This window comes from Pseudopodoces humilis, chromosome 5, assembly GCF_049639895.1.
Source record: "Pseudopodoces humilis isolate 2021_Gansu_Grassland_sample_001 chromosome 5, ASM4963989v1, whole genome shotgun sequence".
Classification (NCBI taxonomy): domain Eukaryota; kingdom Metazoa; phylum Chordata; class Aves; order Passeriformes; family Paridae; genus Pseudopodoces; species Pseudopodoces humilis.
Genome location: NC_142204.1, coordinates 5331535 through 5356424, shown reverse-complemented (window position 1 = coordinate 5356424; position 24890 = coordinate 5331535). Strand labels below are relative to the sequence as shown.

The 24890-nt window shown below is 40.4% G+C and overlaps 1 protein-coding gene across 3 annotated transcripts in view; it reads right to left on the bottom strand.

Annotated features, from left to right (window-relative positions):
• Positions 1–15895: 15895 nt before the first annotated feature.
• BCAT1 (branched chain amino acid transaminase 1) overlaps positions 15896–24890 on the bottom strand; it is a 60215-nt gene continuing 51220 nt past the window's right edge. For all 3 annotated transcript variants that reach the window (XM_088055049.1, XM_088055050.1, XM_088055051.1), the window contains one exon: positions 15896–23176. In XM_088055049.1, the coding sequence (XP_087911175.1) occupies positions 23135–23176 (42 nt within the window). In that variant the 3' untranslated portion in view covers positions 15896–23134. The remainder of the gene's footprint in view (positions 23177–24890) is intronic.

Sequence of the window (24890 nt, the reverse complement as noted above, 5' to 3'; positions counted from 1 at the left end):
GCCAAAGAGCTGAGAGTCCAACCCAAGAGTAATGCTCATGACACTCATTATGTCCCTACGGGGAGCAATTAGTGAGGCCTGTAACAGGCAAAAAGAAAGGTGATGTCCTCTGTCTCAAAAAGCTCGAATTTCACAGCAAAACAATAGGAGATCACCAAGAATAAATTAGAAGAGAAACCCCATGGCTGGAAAAACTGGGAACTGGGAATTAATTTCTGTTCACATCCTTGGTGTGACTTTGTGATTCTTGGTCATCTCAGTTTCCCTGACATATCTTTGTGTTTTCCAAAGGGGAACAAAAATCTTGAATCTTGAAGTTATTTGTTAATGGTTGCAAAGCACTTTTAACTAGAGGGCAAATCTTGGCTGACACTATGGAAGCACAAAGGGACCATAATAAAGCCTAGCTGTTTGCTCAAGGTTACCCTACTGTGACAGTCCCTGGTGAGGACAGGTGGCTCTTGTTCTCACCTTTGGCCCCTGGCTTTGGCAAAATGTCACCTGGAGAGTTTCTGGAGCATTTCTGGAATGTCTTGAATGCCAAATGCATTTGAGCAGTTGGTGCAGAAGCCTCAGTAACACCTGAGACACAGAGCAAGCCACCAACAGCTCCAGATACCTGGCAAGCATAGCATTGGCACAGCGATATCTCAGCATTTCATCTCTGGCTGAACACAATCAGACAGGGCTGGAGTCAAAGGGATTTTTAAATGCTGTATTCAGACAGAGTTCTGTACCATGGGGACAGAAGATCATCTCTACTGGATCTGTGGTAGAGATCCTTTGTTTCTTATGTGGAAGGATGACAAATATATTATACACAAGACCTTTTAATGTTGATGTGGCCATAGGAAATGGAGAAGTTTAAATGGAGGACAACAGGACAACAGGAAAAGCAAAATGTGACATGTTCTGTTGCTTATTCAAAACCAACCAAAGAAGGGCCCCAACAGTTCCATACAAAGAACTGTTCATATCAACCAACACGTAATTTTAAATTTCCTGCCTCAGTCATTTTTGGATATATTTTTGTCCTTTTTTTTGGTCCATCTTTTTGTCTTTGCCACTCTCCACTGAACTGAAAAGCATTAGCACGATCATGTTAAAAATACTATTTTTCCTTTGTAAGGGAACCCTGGTGACTCCAGATCTCTATATAGCACCACCAGAATTCACCACAAGCTACAAGAGCTGAGGCTGAAAGGTTGTGCTAAGGGTTTTATGAGTTATCTGGGGCTGTGAAAAATAAGGGACTTGCTAACTCTGAAGAATGGTTTAACTGAATACACTTGCCCCGAACTAAAGGTGCTACCTTTGGAAATGTTTCACAGTTTGTCACACAGAGCTGCTGAGCATCCAAAGACACCAACCTGGCTCTCAGAGTAACAGAACAAGTTCTGCTTCTCCACAAACCAGGCTCTCACTGCATCACTCTCTGCACCCACATACACTTGGCTTCTCCCTGAGCACTGATAGCAAACAAAGCAACACTCAGTTGATTTCTGTGATGCCTAAAATACTTCTGACAGACCAGCAATACATAGTGGTCCAGGAAAACCAATCTCTCCTCTTTATTCACAGAGAACAGCTCTACACCAAGGTGCTACATTCACCCCAAAACCCCCACAGAGAATTCATGTGCTTAGGCTAATAGCTTTTAATAAAAAATAATAATAATTTTAAAAAATCAGGTTTCTTGCCACACAATACAATAAAAATGCATGTTTTTCTTCTTAAACACATTTTAGCTTTTGTGAGCTTGTGTGAAAAGACCCCATTATTAAGCCTGAGTTATTTAAGCAATATTGGAAGTGCCCCTGCCCTTTTGTTAATTTGCTTGGCTTGGTGCACACATGGCATTTGTTTTATATCATGTGTGGAACTTGCTTCTTTAAAAAGTCTGCAGGTTTCAAATTCCTCTCCTTTTGATAGATGTACTGTATGTACTGTTGGGTTTAAAAAAAGTTACAGGTGGCTGCTATTTTTCCCAATTCGATCCACAAAAGTCTCTTTATTAAAAGAAGTCCTTAATGAAAAAGAAAAGTAGAGCTACTGTATGTGAGGTTGCAAAGAACTCCGGTGGAAATATTTGGTGTTTACATTTTGCCGAACTATTTATACTGTGGACACATACTACACTAAAGGCTCTCTTTTCCCTGCATAATAGAAATCCTTGTGACTGAATTCTATATACTTAGTATGGTTTACATTTTTTATCCAGCCTTACCACATTTTATTCCACCGTGCTCTGTGAGTCTGTTGCAGAGCTGTATAATAGCAACACCTTCTGGAAAAAGGGAGACACTGGAGAATCCTTTCTGACTCTTGCAGCTTGTTGCACTCACCAGACAGTGTACATTACTAATAAGGTAGAAGCTCAGAATAATAATTAAAATACATCACTGACTGTATGTGCATTTATTGCTTCATTTAGCAGTAATTGAAAACTCCGTGGGTTGTTTTTTTTTTTTAATATCTATTTCAGAGCGTTTTTGTTCACAGTACTTTTAACAATTAATATTCAGTGTTTTAATTATACCAGATTTATGGGTCTGAATCTCTGCTCTGTACACCTTTTGTCTGGTGGTATGAAAAAGCAGAGGAGCACCTTGCTGCTCAGTGGCAGCAGCCACCTCTTCTCCCCTCAGAGCAGCACGAGCTGCCAGCACGAAGAGGAGCATTCTCAAACCCCACAGAAGAGTTCTCCAAACCACAGGCTGGCAAATGAGGTGCAGTGGCCTGCATTTAATGTCAGACGAGTCTTACAATCTTAGATAAGCACCACAGCCTTCCTGGTGTCTTTATAAACAAAACTCTGCCCCTGAAGAGCCTTTAACTGCCTTTGGCATTGGGGCTTTTTAGTTTTTGCCAAAAAAGACAGGCGGCCCTTCCTGAGTGTTGCTAGAAGACAGCTTTGCAAGCACAAGTAGGAAACAGAGGGTGGGTGGCAGGAGGACTCCTTTAACTGTCTTTAACTTCAAGCTATGGCAATATTTTCTTTTGCAAAGTACTGCAGAGAGATACCATTACAGCAGCAGTAGTAGTAGTAACAGCAGTAATAATAATAACCATACCACCTCTAATTAGATCTTTGAACAGAGGTGCAATAATCTGAACACCACAGCTGTAAAAATGAGTTCTGCTAGAGAAACAGGGAGAGAGAACTGAATTCCTTGGTGAAAGGCACTATCAAAGGACAAAAGGTAAGGAGAGGGACAAAAGAGCTCCCACACTTAAACTTTGAGGCTACACATTTCAAGCTCAAAATTTGCTTTAATGGTACCAAACTAATGAATGGTCTTATTCCAAAACACTGGGGATTATTCAGAAGGATTTTTAACTCCTGCAATATTCAGTTGCCTTGAAGGATGCAGGATTGGGAATCTAGATGAGCCTCATAAACCTGGATGCCTTTCCTCAGACAAGGCAAGTCACAGTGTGGTTCTTCCTGCTGAGCAACCCAGGGTCAGATATGACAAGTTTTGATGATTTTGCAAAGTTAATACATGATTTCCATTTTGCTTTAAATTTTCAAGTGGTGCGTCTCTGAGCAAAATTTGCTGCGTTCCTTGCTTCGACACTGTGTTTCTACACCTTCCATGCCTCATTCACATCCTCGTGGTCAGGATTTAATTTTTTGGGCTATTCCTTTTCTTTTTGCACACCCTTACTTGCCTTGACTCCTGCAGTGCCGGTTCCTGCTCACCAAATAAAGAAGCCAGTGTAGTGCAAAGCATGCACAGTGCAGCCATCATCCGCAAAACACTCTGACTTAGCTCACTCCATTATGCAAAACAGCTCTGAGGAGAAGCCTTCTGGGAAACGCAGAAACAGATTTTTCCATGATGGGAAAGAAAAAGAGCCCTGCAAGGTATGCTTAGGTATGTCAGGGGAGGGAAACTGTTTAAGAAAACTAGTTTGTCGAAGGTTTTCATGGTATATCTGATTTTGGCAAAGCGTTTGAGGGCTCGTGGTACCCACAACTGCCTAGCATGCGATACACCCCCCAGCTAGTCCTGGCAAACACACTCCACATCTTTCTAAGTAACTCCATGTCTGTACCTTAAGAAGCAGGGATGTGGGGCAGGATCCTGCACGAGGGCAGAATGCACAGCATTAAGGAATCCGTGAGGGGGCTGCGGGCAGCTGCTCGGAGCGGCCAGGTGAGGATAGCTATCGGAGCAGGGATGGGAAGACCATATGGCACCAGCTGTGCTCCAGCTCCCAGCAGGACAACATCTCCTCGCATGAATTTAATTTCCACAGCATGCACAAGAGCGATTTGCTATTGCAATAAGCTGTTCCTGTCCTTTTCCTCACCTGTACCCGTCACCTTCAGGCTGCTGAGCTATCACACAAAGGAAAAAGAGTGAGACGAAAGCTACAAGCTCTGAGCACTACGCTGTGAACGTGCTCCCTGCTGCCACCAAAAACGAGCACAAAATTCTGTAGGGAAGCTCCTTCCCTGCCCCTTCTGCTTCACATGACAAATGGCTGTGTGTGCCCCCCACACCTGTAAATGCCAAGAGCCATGGGCTGATGAGCCACCAGGACTGGCACAAAGCTGCTGAAGCCCTTCTCTGTGGTTCTGCCAGCCCAGCCTCACTGCCTCTGATACAGCCCCAGCATAGCCAGAGCTGGGGAATGGGTTAATCCCAGGGGACTTCGTGACAAACCAACAACTAGACTGAGAATCCCAAGCGGAATTTTAACATGTCTGGCCTGGGATCCTCAATCGTTGATAATGACAGGCATTACCTGACCCAGCCAGCTCGGGGATCGCGATAGCTGTTCTCAAGAATTTGCAAATCGTTCTCCAGTTCCTGGCTCCTTCCCTCTGACTATCTTGGCAGCCTGTTCTGGCAGCCAGACTATCTCACCTAAGACTTCTCCAGCTGGTGAAGCATCTTGGCTCTCCTGCCTCTCCATGCCCACACACTTTCATCAACTTCAGCAGTAACCCTTTTAAGTGTTATCTCGCAGCCCTAATTACTTCAAATACATTTTCTGCCTGACGGCGTCGGACAGGTGGAAACTGAGCGCCATCTATTGCTGACTAATAAAAGGCTGCTTTGGGAAGGATGCGACAACAGCCCTTTTCCAAAGGGAGCCTCGGCTGCGGGATTCCTGCAATCCAGCAGCAGCATCCCCACGGCCGCCAGAAACAATTCTATATTGAATTGATGCTTAAAGCATTGCGGTTTTCCAGAAAATAAGTTCGGGATGTGTCCCCAGCTAATTTCTTCAGCCTGGAAATATTGTGAGAATCAGCTTTCCCCTGTAATATTTGTATAATTATGTGATTAATTTTGCCCTAAAATATTACAGTATTAATCTCTCTCTGGTGTTTATATCTGACCCAGGCAAACTATAAAGCTGGGCTCTACAGTTTGTAGTCCCAAGCCTTCGGCAACACTGGCTGCACCCCCTTTACAACTGTGAGCAACTGATGTGAAAGAAGGAAGTAATCTCTCCAAGGCAAGCATCTTCCCCAGTCATCTGTACCCAAGAGCACCCCAAGAACCTGAGGAAAAGAGTAGTGGTCAGCATTGTCACTGCTGGGAGGAGGACTTGGTTTGTAAAAGTTTGTGAAAATGTGATGCTGAAGGTCATTTTTTTGTCAAAGGTCTTGGGACTTCCCTGCACGGGATGAAATAATTTACAAATATATACCCCTAATAAAGCAAAAATTCTGAAAATATTATCAAGAGTCTAGGTTTTCCATGACAGAAGCAAAAGCTGTATCTTTTCTGAGTCCCATAGATAACTTTTGAATATACCTGAAGAGATGCTAATTGTTAGCACCAGATGATGATGATGTTAATTTCTGCATCTTACGTTAAGCAACTATTGCAGTCTTTCCCACAAAAATGCAAAGATTTGCAGTGAGGACAAAGTTAGGAGAACTGATGGGTAGAGATCTCAAATCAAAGTGCTGCTGTACACAAGCTGCAAAGACCAGGAGCATGTTGTCTAACTCTGTGATGTTTCCAATAGATCTGGCTGCAAAGATTCCTGAGAAAAGGAGAGGGTAAAGATGACAAAAAAAGATGAGCAACACCACTTTGAAGTGTCTGCAGCCATAAAGTTGGGACATCCTCAAACTGTTAGGAAAAAATATATCCCTGATACAGTGTAAACAGCTGTGTTTGTTGCCAGTTCCCTAATACCTGTTAACTTTTTTTCTAAAGCTCTACATGCCTTAGAAGGGAAAAAATTATATTTAAACATTATTTTTTAGCACATACAATGGAGATGAAAGGTGAAATAATTGTATCAGGCAGTTTAAAAGCAGAAAAGCCCAGAAAGAGCGATGTTTGGTTTATTTTGGAAAATATCCTTAGGACTTTTAAGGTTGTTCTGAAGGGTTCTAAGACCTGGCTCATGATTTTGGGTTAGGCTTTATTACTGATTAAAAAGTCAACTTAAACTGTATAATCAGCACACTAATGATTCCTTGCTTTTTTGTAAATGAATAAAACTGGTTTTCCTTATAAATAACAGAATGGGGAGAAAGAAATCAAAATAAGAATTAAATAATTCAAATTCAGGTGTGTTCTCCTTGAAACTCTGGGATTCCCTCAGTTTAATATCCTGCAGCCCAGATAATTATCCACTGCTGCCTAGAACGTAGGAGACCACTTTTGTCTCCCAATATGTGTTAGGAGAACATGGCCTGGTTCACATGGCCCTGAGGTTGAGCCTTTCTAACAGCTTTGACTTTGACTCTGTTCTATCCCCACCTTTTTCCCTCTTCCCAGAGCCTTGCAGCAGTGGCAATCAAATTGTCCCGTCAGCAGTGCCAGGAGAAGAGATGGTACGGGCACAACTTTATTATGGGCCAAATCTCAGCCATCCACTGGCCAGGTGGAATTGAGAGCAATGTAAAGAACAAGGCAGGACAGATTGCAGTGGAAAATTGGTCCCAGCCTGTTAGTGGCTGCTACTTCTACTCAAGGAAAGAGTGGTGGTCCTTAGGGCCCCCTGTGGGATGAAGAGACACAAAAGTGGAGGAGTGACAGGACACCTGCACATTGACTCCTCCCAGCAGAAAAATGTCACTGAACAGACCATCAGAAAGGCTGAATTTGGCTGAAATCCAAACAGTAAAGAATTAAAAATTACTTTGTTATGACTCTGAGTACTGCTGGTAATAATCTGGGGAGTGGTAATAAAAAAATAGGGAATGTGGTGTAAGAAACTAAACTTACAAGGTAGCACTCATGGGATTAAGATGATGGTGGTTGTGGTCCACTCTTAGGTAGACTGTCCCAAATGCTCCCTTTTATACATTATTTCAGTATAAGAGGAATTTTACATTGGTTTTAGTTTGGTTTGGAAGGAACATAGTACTAAAGCTTTTAAATAAGTACAAAATTAATTAATACTGTTGTGTTTCTTGGCAGGACCAATATAGAAGGTTTCATGTTGAAATACACTACCTCTGTTCTCTGTATTTGGTTTTGCCTTTTTTTTTTTAAAGTCAGGGTGCTGGATGGCAAGGGAAAGAGAATATTTTTTTGTTTGGAGGCACCCCATTTAAAGCTGAGAAGGTAACCAGAACAAAATTTCCCAACCTATAGCAAACTCTGGTATCAGATAAATAAGTGGTTATGGGTTAAAGCAAAAACGGTTACAAATTACCTTCTGGAGAGGTACTCCCCTCTGCTCCAAAAAGTAATGTGGTAGAAGCAGTTACAGATGAAGGAAGGATATTCTAGTTTAAAACAAATCACAGTACATTACAAAAGCTCTGCAAAGCCTGTTCTAGCTCACACAAGCTCCCAGGGCTGTCAAGAAAACACCAAAGGCCCAAGTCGCCTGGGATCAGTAAGTTTAAAGGCAATCTGTTCTTCCTGAGCTATGAGAGTCCTGTGAGACTAGGACTCCGTTCCAAACTTCTGCTAACAGCAATGCCAACTAGGAGCATGGTGAATTGTGATTTCCCCAGCATAGCTGTGCCAACCGAAGCCCCAAATGACTCCCTTGTTCTAGGAAAAAAAAAAAAAGAAAAAAAAAAAAAGAAAAAAAAAAAGTGCTTTTCCTTGTACAACTTTTCCTGTGCGGGGCTGTGGCCAGGTATGGTTTTACTGTGTAAACACCAAATGCAGCTTTGCTGGCAGATCTGCAGCCGTCTGTCTGCACTGATGAAATGCCCTAAGCACAGGCATAAGAGCACAGTATGTCACACTTGGGTTGTAAGCAGGGCTGAAGGTTGATAATGTGCAGCAGGTCTAAAAATCCATTGCTTCCTCACAGAGGCTTTGCTGTTCTCTTTGCGATGTTGTATTTACTCAGAGGAAGCTGTTTTGAACTGAAAATATGCAAGGTTATTTTGTTTTTCTTTTGTGCATGAAAAACAACTTCTTTCATTCCCCACAATTTCTAGGGGAGGGAAGAACTGCACACAGCCCTTGATGGACATCTTTCTTCAGGTAGAAGAAAGAGCCAAGCAGGCATCTCAAGTTTAAAGAATCTGCTCAGACAGTTAGAATTGTGATAAAGAACCTAGAGTCATTCTGGCTGTGGAAATCAGAGGGGTCACAACATGATTGCTGGAGACAAGGCAGGGTTTAGGCAAGCTGAATGAAGAAAAGTTGGGAGTTCAGTGTTTTATCAGGGAACAAATGTTCCTGCAGTTCAGGCATTTGAAAATCACATTAACCTGGAAAAGCAAAAGCAGGAACAAGATACAGACATGAACGTAATAGATACTGACTGCAGTGGCTCCAGGGCAAGTGCCAGCTCTTACTTCTGCAGTGGAGGTCACAGAAAAACCTTTTTGGTTCTTTTTTTTTCTTTCCCCCCTTTTTCTTTCAAACCATTACATTGTGTGCTTAAGCAATAAAAATAGTTCACTCTGAGCAGGAAGGAAGAGGCCAAACACGAGTCTTACTCTGTATGTCTGAGCCACTTTACCACATCTTGTACACCCAGAGATTATCTGGTCAGTTTAACACTTGTGCTGACACATAAAGGGGAAAGAAGGCAGCTGTAGAATAACCTCCTTGTGGAGGGGATTCTCCTGCAAGCACACTGAGCAGAGCCAGCCTGACCACATCTTCAGCTGGCCAGGCAGGAGACCACAGTGCCCAATTCTTCACCAACACACACTCGCACCACAAGGCTCTTGCAGTTACGAGCTGCACATGCAGCCAGGCAGTTTTGGAGCTGAAAGATATTGGATAAGTCACTGAACTGCAGCTCAGGTCTGTCTTTTCTCTCTGAAGCAATAACTAAAGTGTTGTTTTTTCCACAGATGGCTGCAGGGCTTCCCTGTTGTGTGGGCTTGGGTCAAGATCGCAAAGCTAAACACAGTAAATTCTTCAAGTCTCACCTGTGTGCATTCTTTTACTCTGCGCTGGTTAGTGACATAAAAGAACTTTGTATTTGCAAATTGGTCCTCAGTTAGGAAAAGGGCATATGCAAAAATTATGGCCACTAGACATGCACAGAAACCTGACTTTCTGGAGTGGACTCCAAAGCCCTCCTTGCAATTTACCTTCCTCTGCCGAGGTTCAAGTTGTGTTTGGTCCCCATGCACAGAGAAGGGCTTAAAATGGACAGACACACTTGTGCAAAAACATAGCACTGTGCCCAGATGCCTGATGTTGGTATCATTAATTTGCTTCTGAACACTCGTAATCCCAGAAGGTATCACCTGGGATTTGGAGCAGAACATTAAGGCAATGCAAACTCTTCCAAGGTCAGGTGAAAATGAGCTGGGTGTTTATTTGTTTAAACCAGAATCCATGCTGTAGGCTGACAAGGCCTGGGATTATAGAAGGTTTGGCCATGCATAAGCTTGATTTTTCTCGCATTTAAATGTCACTGTCAGCTGTAGGCAGTGTTCCAGCTTGTGAAGTTTTGCTGAAACTGGAGGCAACACTGAACTTGGCAGAAATGTGATTGTAGGGTTTAATTGAAAGAATAAGCCTGCTATTACAAATTAATGTAGAGAAGGCAGCCATGGTGGAATCTGTCTTCAGGTCCATATGGTCCTCCACTGCTCGTGGATCATACAGCCTGTCATGCATTCACCCTCACAGGAGTCACTCTGTTTCTGGGGAGCTATTACCCCCATTTTACAGCTGGAAAATAGGAGCTAGGAGGGTTACCTCTCTTGCTCAAAGGCACAGAAAGGAACTGATCAAGGATAACTGCTAATCTCTTCTTCCTTTCCAGATTGCTTATAATTTTTCCCTAAAGAAAATCACTTATCTGATAAACTTATATTATGGGCTGCAGAGAAATGCATATTATGCACACCAAGAAAAGCAGTGTCTTTTAAAAATAAATCATTACAAGCCATCTTGGTTTTTGCAATTTACTGTAATTGCAGTTCGAATTTTCAGTTTTCCTGTGAAAGATCTCAAACTTATCATCTTATGACTGAATGAAGTAGTGTCGTGGTTTTAACTGTTAAAATATTCTTGGCTGGTTACTGATTATCTGTGGATCATAATTTTATTTTTCCCCTGAAAAATTACTTTTATTTTTTAAAATTAAAAGCATAACACTTTCTGGCTACCAGCTCTATGCAATTTTTACTGATGGTATCTGTTTTATCAGAGAAAAAAAAAAAAACAGGTTAAACAACTCCGCAGCAGATGAATTTTGCCCTCAACTTCATATATAATTTGATGAGAGTTTCACTGAGTTAAACATTGGCTCTCCTTCATGCTGCTTAAACTGCAGTAACAGATAATAAAGCCTTGTTCATGCTACCTTCTCTTTCCAGGAAAAAGTTGCCATAAAGAGGCTGTGAGGCTTGGCAGAGATATGCACGTGTTCAGAAAATAAGGTTGGAGTTTTAATATGATCCTATTCGGTAAAATTGGGGGAATTTCCCTTTTTTCAGGCTAAAATTTTCCCTTATCGACATCTCTCTTAACTTCTGGGTTGTGTTACCTTAGTACTAAAAACTTGTCAATATTACACATGTGCAAAAATGGGTAACACATACTGATTTTTCTGTTTCTGTTGAAATGTGAAGGAAATGTGGAATAAGGAGTCTTCCTTTGTACCACTTGGATATACCAGCATAAGGGAATACTTCCAAGGGACTCTGAGAGCTAAGAGATACCATCAAGCTCTAAGATTCACCCTACGAGATTTTGGTAAGAAATTGCAAGGTAGGAACTCAACAACATTTACCTCTCAAAAACCGGCAACCATCTGACCTAAAAATGTGCTGATTGTTTATGGTCCATATGCATAATACCAGTCTCAGTTACAAGGTTTTCATGCACATATTGTAAAATAAGCCTCTGCCCAGGCTGGCAGATTGCAGTCTGGATTCCCTGAAGTAAAAAAATAAATATATAAATTGTGCTTTGCCTCTTTAGGAAGTCATACTGCACGAGGGAAAAAGTGCAGCATTTAGGGTCTCACTGGATTCCTTCCACGACACCAAAAATACAGGCAATCAAGTTAGGTAATACTATGTCTTCAACTTGTTTATTTTTTAAAAAGAAGCCTCATTTCAGGAATGTGATGGGACCAAAAGGCAGAGGCTCCTTAATCAGAATCCTTCCAGTATGCCATGCTAGCAAAGCCTACACTCCCAAAACCACGTTTCTTTGGTCCTTCAGGAAAACACGCGCAAAACCAACTTTCTTTGCTTCCTACCTTAACTCACGCAGAGGCTACAAACTGAGCACTCTGAGAAGTCCTTGGCACAGCCATTGAGAAATCTGAAGAGCTTTGGATTAGTGACACACCTGACAGCAGCTATTAGCACTTCCCAGCCTAACACAGGCACCGATGATGAAGGCACCAAAATAGAGCAAAATGTCATTTCTGTTTAGCAAGGCAACATGTCTTGGATAACCAACTCTTGTCTCAGCTTCACAAGCCAAATAATGACTTTGCAAGTGGAGCTGTGTGGCGATTGCTGCCACCTGACAGCAATGTAAACATTTTGATTACAACAAACTGAGGACAGGTGGGATATGTCCCCAACTGCTGAGTGACTGACCCACTTCTTCGAAGGGAGAACTCTCCATGGAAAAGGGATTGGCATCTGGGATTAGAGAGGATTTCTAACCTTGAATTTAGATCAGACTCTACTGTTTTTTCCTCAAGAGCCATAAAAATATTTTCCCTGCAAAAGGAGGGAGTAGCAAAGGGTACTTGTGCTATGAGTTATGTTTACAAGTTGGTTATTTGTGGGAGTGCACTTTCAAGACCTGACAAACTTCTTGGATTTTCTGTTCTCTACAAGGACAGATTCTGCAGTAGAGGATGGGAATGATACGAAGTTTATGAACATTTAAAAGCAATGTTATTCTTAGCTGGGAGGATCCAGAACAATAGGATAGTCAAAACCCCATCCCTACAGGTAAGAAATCCTAGGACAGTAGGCTGATCTGTGACATTTTTTCTGCAAATTTTAAAGCACTAAGATTTCCTAAGTAGATGGGTGTATTTTCCACTCTCTGCTCTAGTCAGTTTTCAGACACGCCCTCATTACAAAGGTATAAAATCTTCAGAAGGTCCTTTCTTACCCAACCTGGAACTTCACAGTAGAGCAAATACTACAGACTTCGCTCTGGCACAAGGTTGGTATGACCTAAAGGAAGGTTAAAAAAAAAAAATTAACCCAGAATTCAGCAATGACTTAAGCAAGGTCTGGTGCATTAAAGTTTAAGAGCCATAATAAAAGTGTCTAGCACCCGGGATATACCTGAATCCTGATGTTTCATAGGGGCTCATTCGTGAACTGGCCTCAGATCCTTACAAATACTGCTGTGGGTGAGAGAGCAGCCCTTCTCTTCCTATGTACAGCATCTGGGCATGTGCTTTTGCCTTCCTGTGGCCAAGCAGGGATCTGGTCACCCTGCAAGTGCCAGCAGTACCACAGAGGGGAGGTTGGGGATAGGGCAGGAAAGGAGTGGAGCCATTCTCTTCATCACACTCAGAGCACAGAAGTCACCTCAAGTTAGGTCCTGAGCTAATACCAGTTGTAGTCTCTGATGAAACTGGTGTTTCCATTGGCTCTGCTTGGTGATGAAATTTATTAATGTCACCTAAAAGGCAGCTAAGTCACATGTTGCAGTAGAGATGGACAAGACACCTATTTCTCCATGCACAATAGCCACCCTTTACTCTTCACAGCTCATATTTATATGGTTTTCTGAAGGCATTGTGCTTAATTCCAATTGGTTAGTAACTTATTGCAACTTAGTTCATTGGTTAGTTGTTGCTAGTGTATATATCTGTCAAAAAACTTTCCTCTCTAACAATGTTTATATTCTTGTCTCCTGGATAGAAGCTGTTTCACATGGGTAGAAGTCTTGACACAGGTGAAAATTCCTCTCTCATGGGAACTTATTGGGCTGGCTGTTAGCTGTACTTAGCTGAAGTAGCAGGCCTGAGCCATGATTTTACAAGGGCAACAAGGCTCTTATTTTATAAGTCTTTACCTACATGCAACAGTCACAGTCTATTTTAAGACTGTGGTGTGGGTACAGTAGATGAATTTCATCCTTGTCAAAATGAGTGTCAGAACTGCCCTGGCTGTTTTACAGGGGATGGTGTTTCTGGTAGTGGCAGCCTCCCAGCACGTTTTTAATTTGCACATCTATAAAGGACAGATATAAAATCAACTCCCTCCCACATAACAATCCTGCAAAGCACACAATTCCAGATCATGTCACAGCTTCACCTGCACAGGCCCCATCTAGACCAGGGCTTTGCCTGTCCCTGCTTTTGGGCAGACCTTGGAAGTTCCCTGAATACTTGCTGTGTACTGAGGATGGCTGGTCTGTTCCTGAGCATTTACAGAAAGCCACTTCAGATATTCCACACAGCAAATTGGTATTGACTTAATCAGCTTTTTCTTTGAAAGGCTATGTCTTGTATGCTGTGAATATGCACATGTGCCTTACTTACACAAGTAACTGTTAACCCAATAAGAAGACAACTTAAAATATTACATTACTTATGCAGTGTCAAAATTTAAAGTGTGGGTGTACTTTACAGTCTGTGGTTACAGCTCACCCATTTGAAATACTTCATTGTGTGTTTCTCTTTTAGAGTTAGGTAGTTATCTATTTCTCTCACACTCAGTTTGGTTTAGGATCCTTTCTTTGTGTATGAGTTTTCTTTACATCACTCTAAAAAAAAGGGTTAACCTACACCACCCTTCAGAGTTAAGGAAAATTGTCTGAATACCACTAAGAGCTTGAATAAACCAAAGTTGAATCTTCTGAAATAACTATGTCACATGCAAAATAAAAAGTGTTAATAAACAGAGCTTATTCTGAAATAATTTCAGAAGAACAATTTGCTTGAATGCTCAGAATTTAAAATCCCTAATTTGTACAGCTACAATATAGCATCACTTGCAGGTGAAGTATGACATTCTCTTATCAGGCATTAAAAATCATTCCCTTAGGAGAGAGAGTAGTAGACACACCTTTCACATTCTTTATCTTCTTTTACAAGTTTGTCATTGGAGAAGCATCCAGAACAACAAAAGTAATTTTCAGTGCAGAAAATTTTCTTGGCCAATGGGGTAATTCATCAGCAGCTGTTAATAATCAACACTGTGATGCCACGGAAGGAAAACACTGAGCAAAATTAAAGGGAGAAGAAAAGCTTCAATTCAGTATTTCTGTTGATACGCTCTTAAAACTGCCATTTATAATTCTGACTGCCTATACTGCAGACTCAAATTTGTTCTCATGCCCTCTTTATATGAACACAGGGCAGGTTATTTGCTTTCTGTTTTGCCCTCTCACTGTATTATTTTAAAACTGTGGGTTTGGATTTTTTTGGTCACATCAACTTTACATGAGTTTGTATCCTGCATCAAAGTCCTCAGAATTGGTACTCTCCAGCCCCAACAACACAGTGCTGGTGGTGGCACTGCAAGTGCTTTACTGGACAGAGCTATTGCCATACTGAGATGTTTCAAATGGAAGGAAAAACAAAAAGTCTTTTAAAATGCTGCTAAAAGACATGGGTCAGTCTCTGAAGCCTTGTATGGTCAGTCCTCAATTTATTACTACTTAGAATAAGTGACTTTAGAAAGCTGGAGCTCAAGCTAGAGTTGCAGTTAAGAAAGGTTCCCTTAGGATGAGAGGGGGAGAGGCCATGACACAGGAAAAAAGTCAGATTCAAACATGTTAGGTTCATTCTCCTAGCAGTAATTAAATTCTCTTTGTACTTACCTATCTACAGCTTCTTTAAAGTGTCCTGTATCCATGCCAGCTTTCTCTGAAGTCACCAAGAACCAAACCAGGTGCAAAATATACCCTGATGTTTACTTTACCACAGCACGGATCAGTACTACCTTTAATTGTAGTATTCCCTGTGCTGGAAAGGGGGAATATATGAAGTTTTTTGTAAATATTGCCACCACACATGGCAAATGTCAAGATTTTAATGACACTCACTTTCAGTACTTTCCATCTTCAAAAGGCTTCCCACTGGTTGACATACTGGAGTAATGACTGTTCAGGAATGCCCTGTTAAGTAAGTGCTCCAAGTATAAAGCTGTTTTCTGGCATTCTCTCCTCTGACTTCATCACCCCCAAACCCTTAGAATGGGAACTGTATTCAATCACTGCTACACAGTACTGGCATATTAAAAACTGTTTCATGACTACATGGTTAGCAGGTAAGTACTTCTGCTGCTTAATTTGTCCAGCCTTTTACTGTAAGTGAGATAACTGGCTCAGCCTCCAGTCTTGGCAGGGTAGGTACACGTCTGCCATTTGATCCTGGCTTTGCTGTTCTTACATGCCACACTTCATTCAGGAGGACTTTTTTTTTTCTTTTAATCCAGCCTTCAAGAATTTATTTCATAGCAGCTCCCATCTATGGGATAATTACGCTTAGTTAGCTGTACTCAACACTGATGATTTCATAACATGCCACAAACAGGTGCCAATTAAATTCCTTTATTGGAGACAGAAACATTGCATAATTACAGATTTGATGAGGAAAACTGCAAATAGTATAGACTGTTTCTACTGCCAGCAAAATACAGTTCTTACAGGATTTATAGACACACAAATACAGTGCTTCTTTCATGCCAGGTGGTCGGTATGTAACAATGCCATTACGAGCACTTAATTGTGCTTCTACAAAACCTTTCGAGAAGAATGAGGTAGAGTTTCCTTTAGTTTATCCAGTACTTTTTCACACATCTGTCCTTTACTGCTTTTATATGCTTCAGATTCTTGTAAAATGCCCAGTTAACTTTCAACAATTGAGAAAACTGAGACCCTTCAGGGGTGTTCACTTCTCCTTCTCCAAGTTGCTAATTTCCCACTGCTTACGTGCTACAATTTCAGTAACTACTACTGCACCCTTCTAAATGCCTCAAGGATCAAGTAGATTGGGACTTCTGGCTTTCCAACAGAAATTGTTTGTAAATAGCTTCAGATAAAACTTATTTGTCTCCATAATGGCAAAGAAACTTCTATATTTTGTCACTCGGGGGCCAAGTTGAGTCCAACCCATCTCCCTGGGAGATGAAGACAATAGATCCACTCTTTGTGAACATCCTTGACTATGAAAGAGTGTTAATGATGTGTTTGTCTCCTGCTTGCAGTTCTAGTGAACCACTTGGCTTAATACAAATTAAGAGAATACATCACTGACCTGTTAGGTGGTATGGAGCATTACCTGTTTGACCAAATATTCCACTGTTTTTACAACATACAGAAGTTTGTTGCAGGTTCCAGTTAAGATACAGGAGCCCAAGTTGAAAATGTAGGCACAGATGTAGGTATTTAAGCAACTGAATAAGAGCATTCTTAAATATCAACATCAGCCTCTGATCCTGCTAGACTTCTGGTGCACCTGGGTAGTCTCTCAGTTGGACTTAACAAGAATGGTGATGATGTGCTCCTGCCCTCACTGACCTGATGGGTATTTTCACTCTTGCTCCTGGCATGACTGTTCTAGACACAGCAGACTTTTCACTTACTGCTCTGGCGTGTGCTGCCAGCATTAAGTACTTAGTTTTTGTACAAGTAGGGTGCAGTTATTTCACCCCAAATGATCCCAGTTCTAGTGGTGACCAGATCAGTGAACAGAGGTTTTGGCATACAGAAAGAAGGTGATTACATAAAGAATAACAATGTTTGCTTTCTTCCTATCAGTTACTGCAATATGATAGTGTAAGACAATAGTTCAGCAATTCAGCATATCAGAATTCTAAAATGAAAAACAATTTTTTTTAAAAAAGGTGCAAAGTTTAAAAGATTCCATGTTCATACCTTGATCACTTTGATCATAAAATGACAGAAAATCTGTTTTGGCAGGACATTACTGTCTGAGATAAGCTTCTGAGCTCCTCCATCTCCCCCTGAAACCCCTCTTAGCCTGACAGAATCAGGAACTATAAATAATTAGTGTTAAGAGAACCAGCTCCCAGAAACTTCCCCAACTCTTGCTTAGAAAAACAAGCAATAACCTTATTTTGTCAACTATTCCCTGCATACCTCTTTGGTAAAAACCAAGAATGGCCACGGTTGGTAAACCATTTGGAACACTAGTCAAGTACTTCCCCAAAGTTGTCTTTCCTGTTTCTACCTCAACTTTACCCAGAAAGTATTTAAATATTTTAAATCAGGATTTAAATCTTCCTTAAAATCTTCCCATAAACACGAAATTTAAGAGACCTTTTTTTTTTTTAAAGCATGGCATGGAAAAGCAGGATTGTGGTAAAAAATCAGACATGATTATTAAGTTTTAATATAAGCAAAGAGTATAAATTAATGTTCAGAGAGAACAATGCTGTTATTATTGGTGAATATAATTACCATTATTTTTTTAGTATATTTGGGTGTGGTTGACCTTGCTAGTGTGATTAATGAGAATTCTGTTTATCTGAGCTACTAATTCTAAAACTTTATTCCAAATCTATTGACTAATCTTATTTCAGATCTATTTACTATTGTAATTTAGTATTGCTCCTCATCTGCTAAGTCTTAATGTACTTGACTGTTCCAGCTCAAGGTGATGGCCACATTAGTTTTGTTTATGGAGCTGGGGATATATTTGCCAAGTGTACCATAGATGGCACTCAGATTTTGGAGAGTCAGAGAAAATGCCCTGGAACTCCTTCCAATAAGAGTCATGCTCAAAGCAAGGCACGGACAGGAGGACTGCTTCTCACCAATGCAATGCCAGTATTCTCTTTCCATCTTATGGCTAAAAATACAAGTAACTAAGTTTTTGAGCTTAAATTATTTGGGATCTATGAATTATTTTTCCAAATCTTGAGGATAGAGACAAAATACAGTAAAACACAGGTCTTTCACACTTCCAAATTGGTAAGCATTGCAGTTCAGCAAATTTTTGGTCAAGATCGATACAGAGGTCTGTCTCAGTGTTATGTGACCTAGTGCACCTCTATGATAGTCCCATGCTAATGACTTTACATTGAGAAGTGTCATGATTCCTTCAAGCATCACTTTTTTAATAGGATAGCTCAGTGTGAGGTGCATTTCTCTTGTCAGGATCATTCTGTATGCTAAGTTTGATATTCTGAACTACATTTGTTACACATTTATGGGTTTATGTAGCAAACCTTGAATATATTTCTCATTTAAATAGCATTTTTCTCTGCATAATAGAGTTTGTCTATTCTAATGTAACCCTTGAAATACTGGACTTTACATGGCATGTTTCTCATTGCTTAAAAAGCTTTTCCTGGAAAGCTTAATTTGATCTGTAGTAAGTTTTTAAGCGAAAGTTTGGATTAAAGTGATATAAGTGGTAGTACTACTACTCTGCACTTAGAAGGAGTTTAGATGACTTGTCCAGGGTCACAAAGTCAGTGGCACTCTGTTCATGGATTACATGTCCTGGTGGTAAAGCACAATTGTGATCCCTCAATACCTGGAATATGGAAAAACTACCTTTTTTTATTTATTTACTTTCATTTTTTAACTGTCACTACTGCTAAAAGCAAGAAGAATGAAAATTTGCTTAGTCACTTTTAGATATGAGACAACAGAAGGCTGGGGAAAGAGGGGGAAAGAAAGACTGCAAGGAGCAGGGCAATGACTATCCCAGGGCCTGCTCAGCCATCATTTACAGCTGCCACCTCTCAGGATATCAGCCTGCCACCAGAACATTAAAACTTATCCTCAGCGGGGTGGATCCCATGCAGAGAAAGACAATGTATCACAGTCTGCCAGGCTGCGCCACCAACTCTGAATATCTCCGTATTATATTCCATAGCAAGGCACAGGGAACAGACAGTTCACACTCAGAAATCTGCTGGGATTATGCAGACTGTTTTGGAGAGACCATTGAATTCAAGAAGGTTCCTCCTCTAATTAAGCATCTCTGAGATCAGTCCCAGCTGTTTTTCAGTCTACCTCTTGGAAGACAGACATTTCAGATAACTTGTACTCCAAATGACTTTCAAGTATCACATTTTTCCAAATTACTATTCTTCACACCTAACGATAAATAATAAAAATAAGTATACAGGAAAAGATCTATGCTATCTCTGTGTTGAATCAGGCAAACCCAAAAAAGAGATTATGTACAAAGAGCAGGAGTGGCTGATAACTGCTTTTTGGCTTGAGATAGTTGAACAGGTGTAAACAATGGCTGGGCAGAGAGAGCTCACTTACCTTACTTTTATCTTATCAGTCTTCCCTTCTGTATCCCAGAAAAACCATGTTGGCTTTACACTGCTATGGATTGAACAGATTATCTGCTCTAGGAACCTTTATTAGCATCCTCACCTGTGTCTGTGCCTGTCAATGCTCAGTGAATTTGCCCTCACTGCAGTTAACAATCTGGTTAAGTAATGCCAGTTGCTGAAGCCATAATTCTTGGCACCAGAACAGCTTGTATGAAATGTCAGTTTCATGAAAATTCTGTTATTTGAAGGACTTTTTTCTTAGTCATGAATCATTCTAACGAAACTGAAAATTAAGGACATGCTCAATATTGAAAATAATAATCAAAAGAATGGAGAAGAAAGAACATATGAAAATTAGATTTCGTTATTATCATTTTAAAGTACTACTGTTTGTAAAACATAAGCATGTGAAAGGCTGAATCTCATTTTATCAACCCAATTAAACATTAAATAAATAATTGCAGCCAATTATGCAAATCATACAACAATATTAATTTGTTTATCTTTTTTGAACAGTTTCAGATTTTCCTAATGTTAGACTATCTTATGTTTTAAATGATCAATTACCAGAACCATAACTAAGTGATGAAGAATGGATAATTGCCTAGTTATGATGTACCATACTCTTTCTATGTAAATCTGTTGCAATTAAACAAATAGGGCACATGGAGAAAAGATGTGCAGATGTTCTTTTACAATCTGTTACTAGCTCAGGGAATACCACAGTTCCCTCTTAAATTTTACAAGCGAAAAAAAGGAGAATGCAATATCAAATACTGATTGTTATTTACACATGTTATTTCTTTCCTTTGGTTAATGGGATAAAATGCACTGCCAGAATTCAGAGTAGGACAGCATGAAACATCAGAAGAATTTCCTGTACTGTACTGACCTGCCAGCTCTCTTATTTAGGTTTCAAGGTTTAAAATCTAAAACCTATTCCCCCGGATTCCACTTGGAAACAAGCACAGCTTTGAGTGACACAGACAGTGTAAGGCAATTAACCAAGACGTTAAAGACAACAATTAACATACACACACACTCCACATTTTCATTCTTCCCTGTGAGAAAAGACCACTCGTTTCTGTGGGTCATTCCACTATCAATTCTCCTCATTTTGAAGTCTCCATTAGCAGAAAAAAGAGAGGTGTCTCTCTGGTCAGTGCAGGAGACAGTGCAAAACACAATAAATGAAACCACCTGGTTTCTTCCTGTTTAATGACTTGCAACCCATTTAAGAAAACTTTTACACAACTTTCATGTTTACATTTCAATAAAATAGTTCTTCTAACTGGTCCTTATTCATTCTGTCTAGTGAATAGGTTGCTGCTGGTATACTGAGGCCTTCATGGGGGTTTTCAATATATGGTATCATATATCAACTCTATCAAAGCTGAGATGTTAAGGTATTGCACAATCACTTTACCATGCATCTGAAGTTAGATAGTTTCACTTTTTCATTTGCTGCTAAATCAAAGATGAACTTAAGGGAAAAATTAGATAGTTCAATACCAGTAAGCCACAAATGGTTGCTCATTACTTAATCTTTAGAGAGCTCCATGCCACACTCTGGTAAAAGGCACTCTTTAATTTCAATACTGGTCTCGTTGGACAAAATTCTCTACCTCATGTTGCATCTTGACCTATTCCCCATTTTCATTTTTCCAGCCATCTAATTAAATAAGAGGAAAGACTACCAGCAGCTTATAACACATAGTAAGATACTGAAACAAAGACCAGCACACAGTACAGATTCAAATGGTCACAACACTATAGCTACTGTAAGTGAAACAACATTTTGTGCTTGCAGTTGTAGACTAAAGAAAATTATCCATCAAGTTTCAATAATAGTTACGTTGTCAGAGAGAACCTTCAACTGTTCTTCATTAAAAAATTAGATTGGACTGCAGTCAAAGACAGGATAAAGTTATGTTCTGAGGGAGCAGAAGACAGTGATGGCTAAGGAGGGGTCTTCAAAATGTGACCAAAAATTAACAGGAAGCCATAAGGCTGCTCTTTAAAAGCTGCATAAGGCATGGATAGTCCACTAGAAAATATATTTTACCTTTTTAAACTATGTTAACAAATGTCAGTAAATACAAAGGACTTGTTAAGCATGGGAGAGATACTGTTGGTCTTAAAAAAAATTAAAGTGCTAAATGTTTCCCTTAATACTGGTGCATCTCTATTGCAAACTAGAACAAGAAATGTTTCACTTTTACTTCTTATAGGACTCCAATAAAGTGTCAATAAAGTTCCACCAGTTCTATACTGAAGTAGCACTTTGGAACATTGATACAGAATATGGTTATTCTTTTTGGCAAGAGGTATCTTAAAGCTGTTCAACAAAGCTGTGTGCAGAAGGAGAAAGCTAATAAATATTACAGAATGATTGCTGAATGAGTGAACATTTGCAGGAGTTACTTCTCCAGCTATGGGCTACATGCTCTCTATTGCTTCCAAAGACTGCATGTGAGAAAGCAGTGTTGTATGAATTATCTGCTTAACCAGAATGAAATCAGGGTTTGAATGAAACCTCTTTCCTTCTAGACATTTTCTGCTGACAACACTGCTTGTTCCTCAACAGAAGGCCCTTCTACACTACATGTGTCAATGGAGGCTGGATACAGCAAGTATGTGAAAGGAATGAGGAAAACATTTTTCTGACCTAAATTATGTAAGTAGATGATGAAGGAAATTCCTCAATCCAAAGGTTTGGTTGCTGTGAAGAATGGTTCCATTTTCACAGCCAAAGTTGCCTAATCTCATTTTCTAAACACTCACCTGGAAAGCAACGCTGTCTGCAGAGCCCAGCTCTGCTAGGCCAAAAGGGAATTTTTATCTCAGCAGGGGATGACATTGTCTTTTAAATTATGTCTAGAAGGATGTTCTCAACTATTGAGAGGTATACACTGTCCAAAGCAACTGCAAGTCCCCATGGAGGGAAGGGAAATAAGCCAGCAGGGACCATCTTGCAGACTGGGCTGACTTGGAGAATTTTGGGCTAAAGGCCAGAGTTACTGGACAGAGGATGAGGGCATCTACAAACTCAGGAATCTCCCATACAAGCAGAGCATGAAAGGATGGAGTGTATGGCTAAACCTTTTTCCCAAACAGAGCAAAAGGCAGAATAATGTCAACGGAACCCTGCAGGCAGCTAACAGGCAACATCCTCATTGACACATGTTCTGCTGATGGTGGCAGTAAACAAACCAAACTGAAGAGCAGTTGAAGAGCATTTTACAAGTTTTCAGACTGTATATAAAGAGGCACTAAGAAAACCATGAGGAAAGTTCTATTGCTAACATATAGCACCTCTAGCAAGAAAACAGGCTTCTACCAACAGGATTACAGTAGAAATCAAAATGATTGTGTTCACGTTTGCTGGATTGTGGAAACAATCATCCTGGGGAGCAAACTGATACTGAGACTATGCTACACACTGGCAGCTACAGAAGTTGTCATTATTCAGATGTCAGGTCTGTCTGGAGGGTCTGAACTCTGCCACCTTCATGACACCAGCACTGCCCAATCGCTGTCTTCTCTTCCATACTGAAACAAAGCAAAAAGTGAAGCTTAAGAATAAAAGTTAAAAGGATCTGTGTACATTTATGATCATTTCTTAGGTCTATCCACAGAAATGTTCATATCCACTGCTCTGATAGTAGTTTACATCATTTCTTATGCCTTTACTTGCCTTTGATTTGGGCACAGACTAAAGATAGCTTGCTTTACTCATATTACAATAGCAGGTTTAGGAAGGGGCAATGCTGATACTCATTACAGATGACACAGAACAGTTCTGCTTCAGTTCCATCAGTTTAATGCAGTTACTCCCGGAGGCCTGCTCACTAATTCACTCATAACTATGCCCCTGCTCAAGCTCCAATAAACAAACACATTTAATTTTATTTCTTTTTATTGTCAAGGTGGCTTTTTATTACAACATTCTGATTGAATGTGAAATAAAACCATCACAAATACCACAGAGTACAATTAGGGAGAACTGTAATCCAGAATAAAACAAGTTGTCTTTCCGTACACAAACAAATGGGATCACCAAGCAGAAATGAAGGCAACCTGTGGCACGCAGCCGTATCCCCTTCCAGGAGAGGATACAGCCCCAGGGCAGCACTTCTGATTGCTAGACTGGTTCCATGTTCTAAAGCTCTGTCACCAGTCCTGTAAACAATGCTCCAGAGAGACCCCAAAACACACACAGGGCTCAAGTAGGTAAATAATTCAGAGGTGAAGAGACAGCATCAGATGGGAGTTGGGAGCCCTTTCCCTTAGAGTGTTATATTCAGGGAGCTTGAAATCACTTTCAACCAAGAAATGAAGACTGATTTTAGAGGCTTTATGTAGGCTAAAAAGGTCCCTTAATTTCTCCAAAGTGGAAAAAAGGAAGTTCCTCCAATACAGGTTCTGCATCAGCAGGGGAAGAGACAACAGGTCACTAAAGCAGGGAAAACACAACAGCTCCAAATCAGGATGAACCAGAAGAAACATACTTCTAATCCACAAAGGAATAGTGTTTAGTAGGTTTGTGTTTTCCTCTTTTCTCCAGCAGGCAAGGCCTCTAACTGACCTTCACAAGTACCACACCTACTTTTTCTTTTCATTATTAACTCTACTGCTCCTGTTCTGCAGTTGCAGTTATTTGTAAATTTTGCTATCTTTAGGCAAGAGCACTGCCTAACAGTACTGCTCTGATACAGAAATTGTTGCAAGGACCAGTCTGAGTTGCCACTTGAGTAGCGTTTACACCTGCTTCCAGAACTAAAAGGGTAATGAAGATTCAATACCACAATGAAGATCATCTCTTTCTGCAAATAAAAGCAGATTTAGCTTCCTTTTTAAATTCTGTCAAGGGCTTTGTGACCCCAGGCTAGTGGATCCCTCTTCCACTGTCCACCACATCCAGGCTGTACTTTGTAAAAATTAACACATATATGTTAACCTTTCCTGGTTGTTTTCCACTGCCCACAGAAAGAAAGGGAGTTTGATTAAATGTCTCTTCTCTGCTGTCTTTCCTGCAGTGTTTAAGTGTATTTAATAACATGTAGCATAAGCGATATATCTTATTTTCTATCCATCCCTTCCAAGTTGCAGCTTAATCTATGTCTTAAAGGGCATAGCTAAAGCTTGTTTATTCTCAAAGCAGGGATGCAAATCCACAGAAACATCTGAGTGGGATTTCAGTGAGTGTATTCCCAGAGAAAAGAACCTCATCCCTAAATCTTCTAACTCAAGCAGCTGTGGAAGA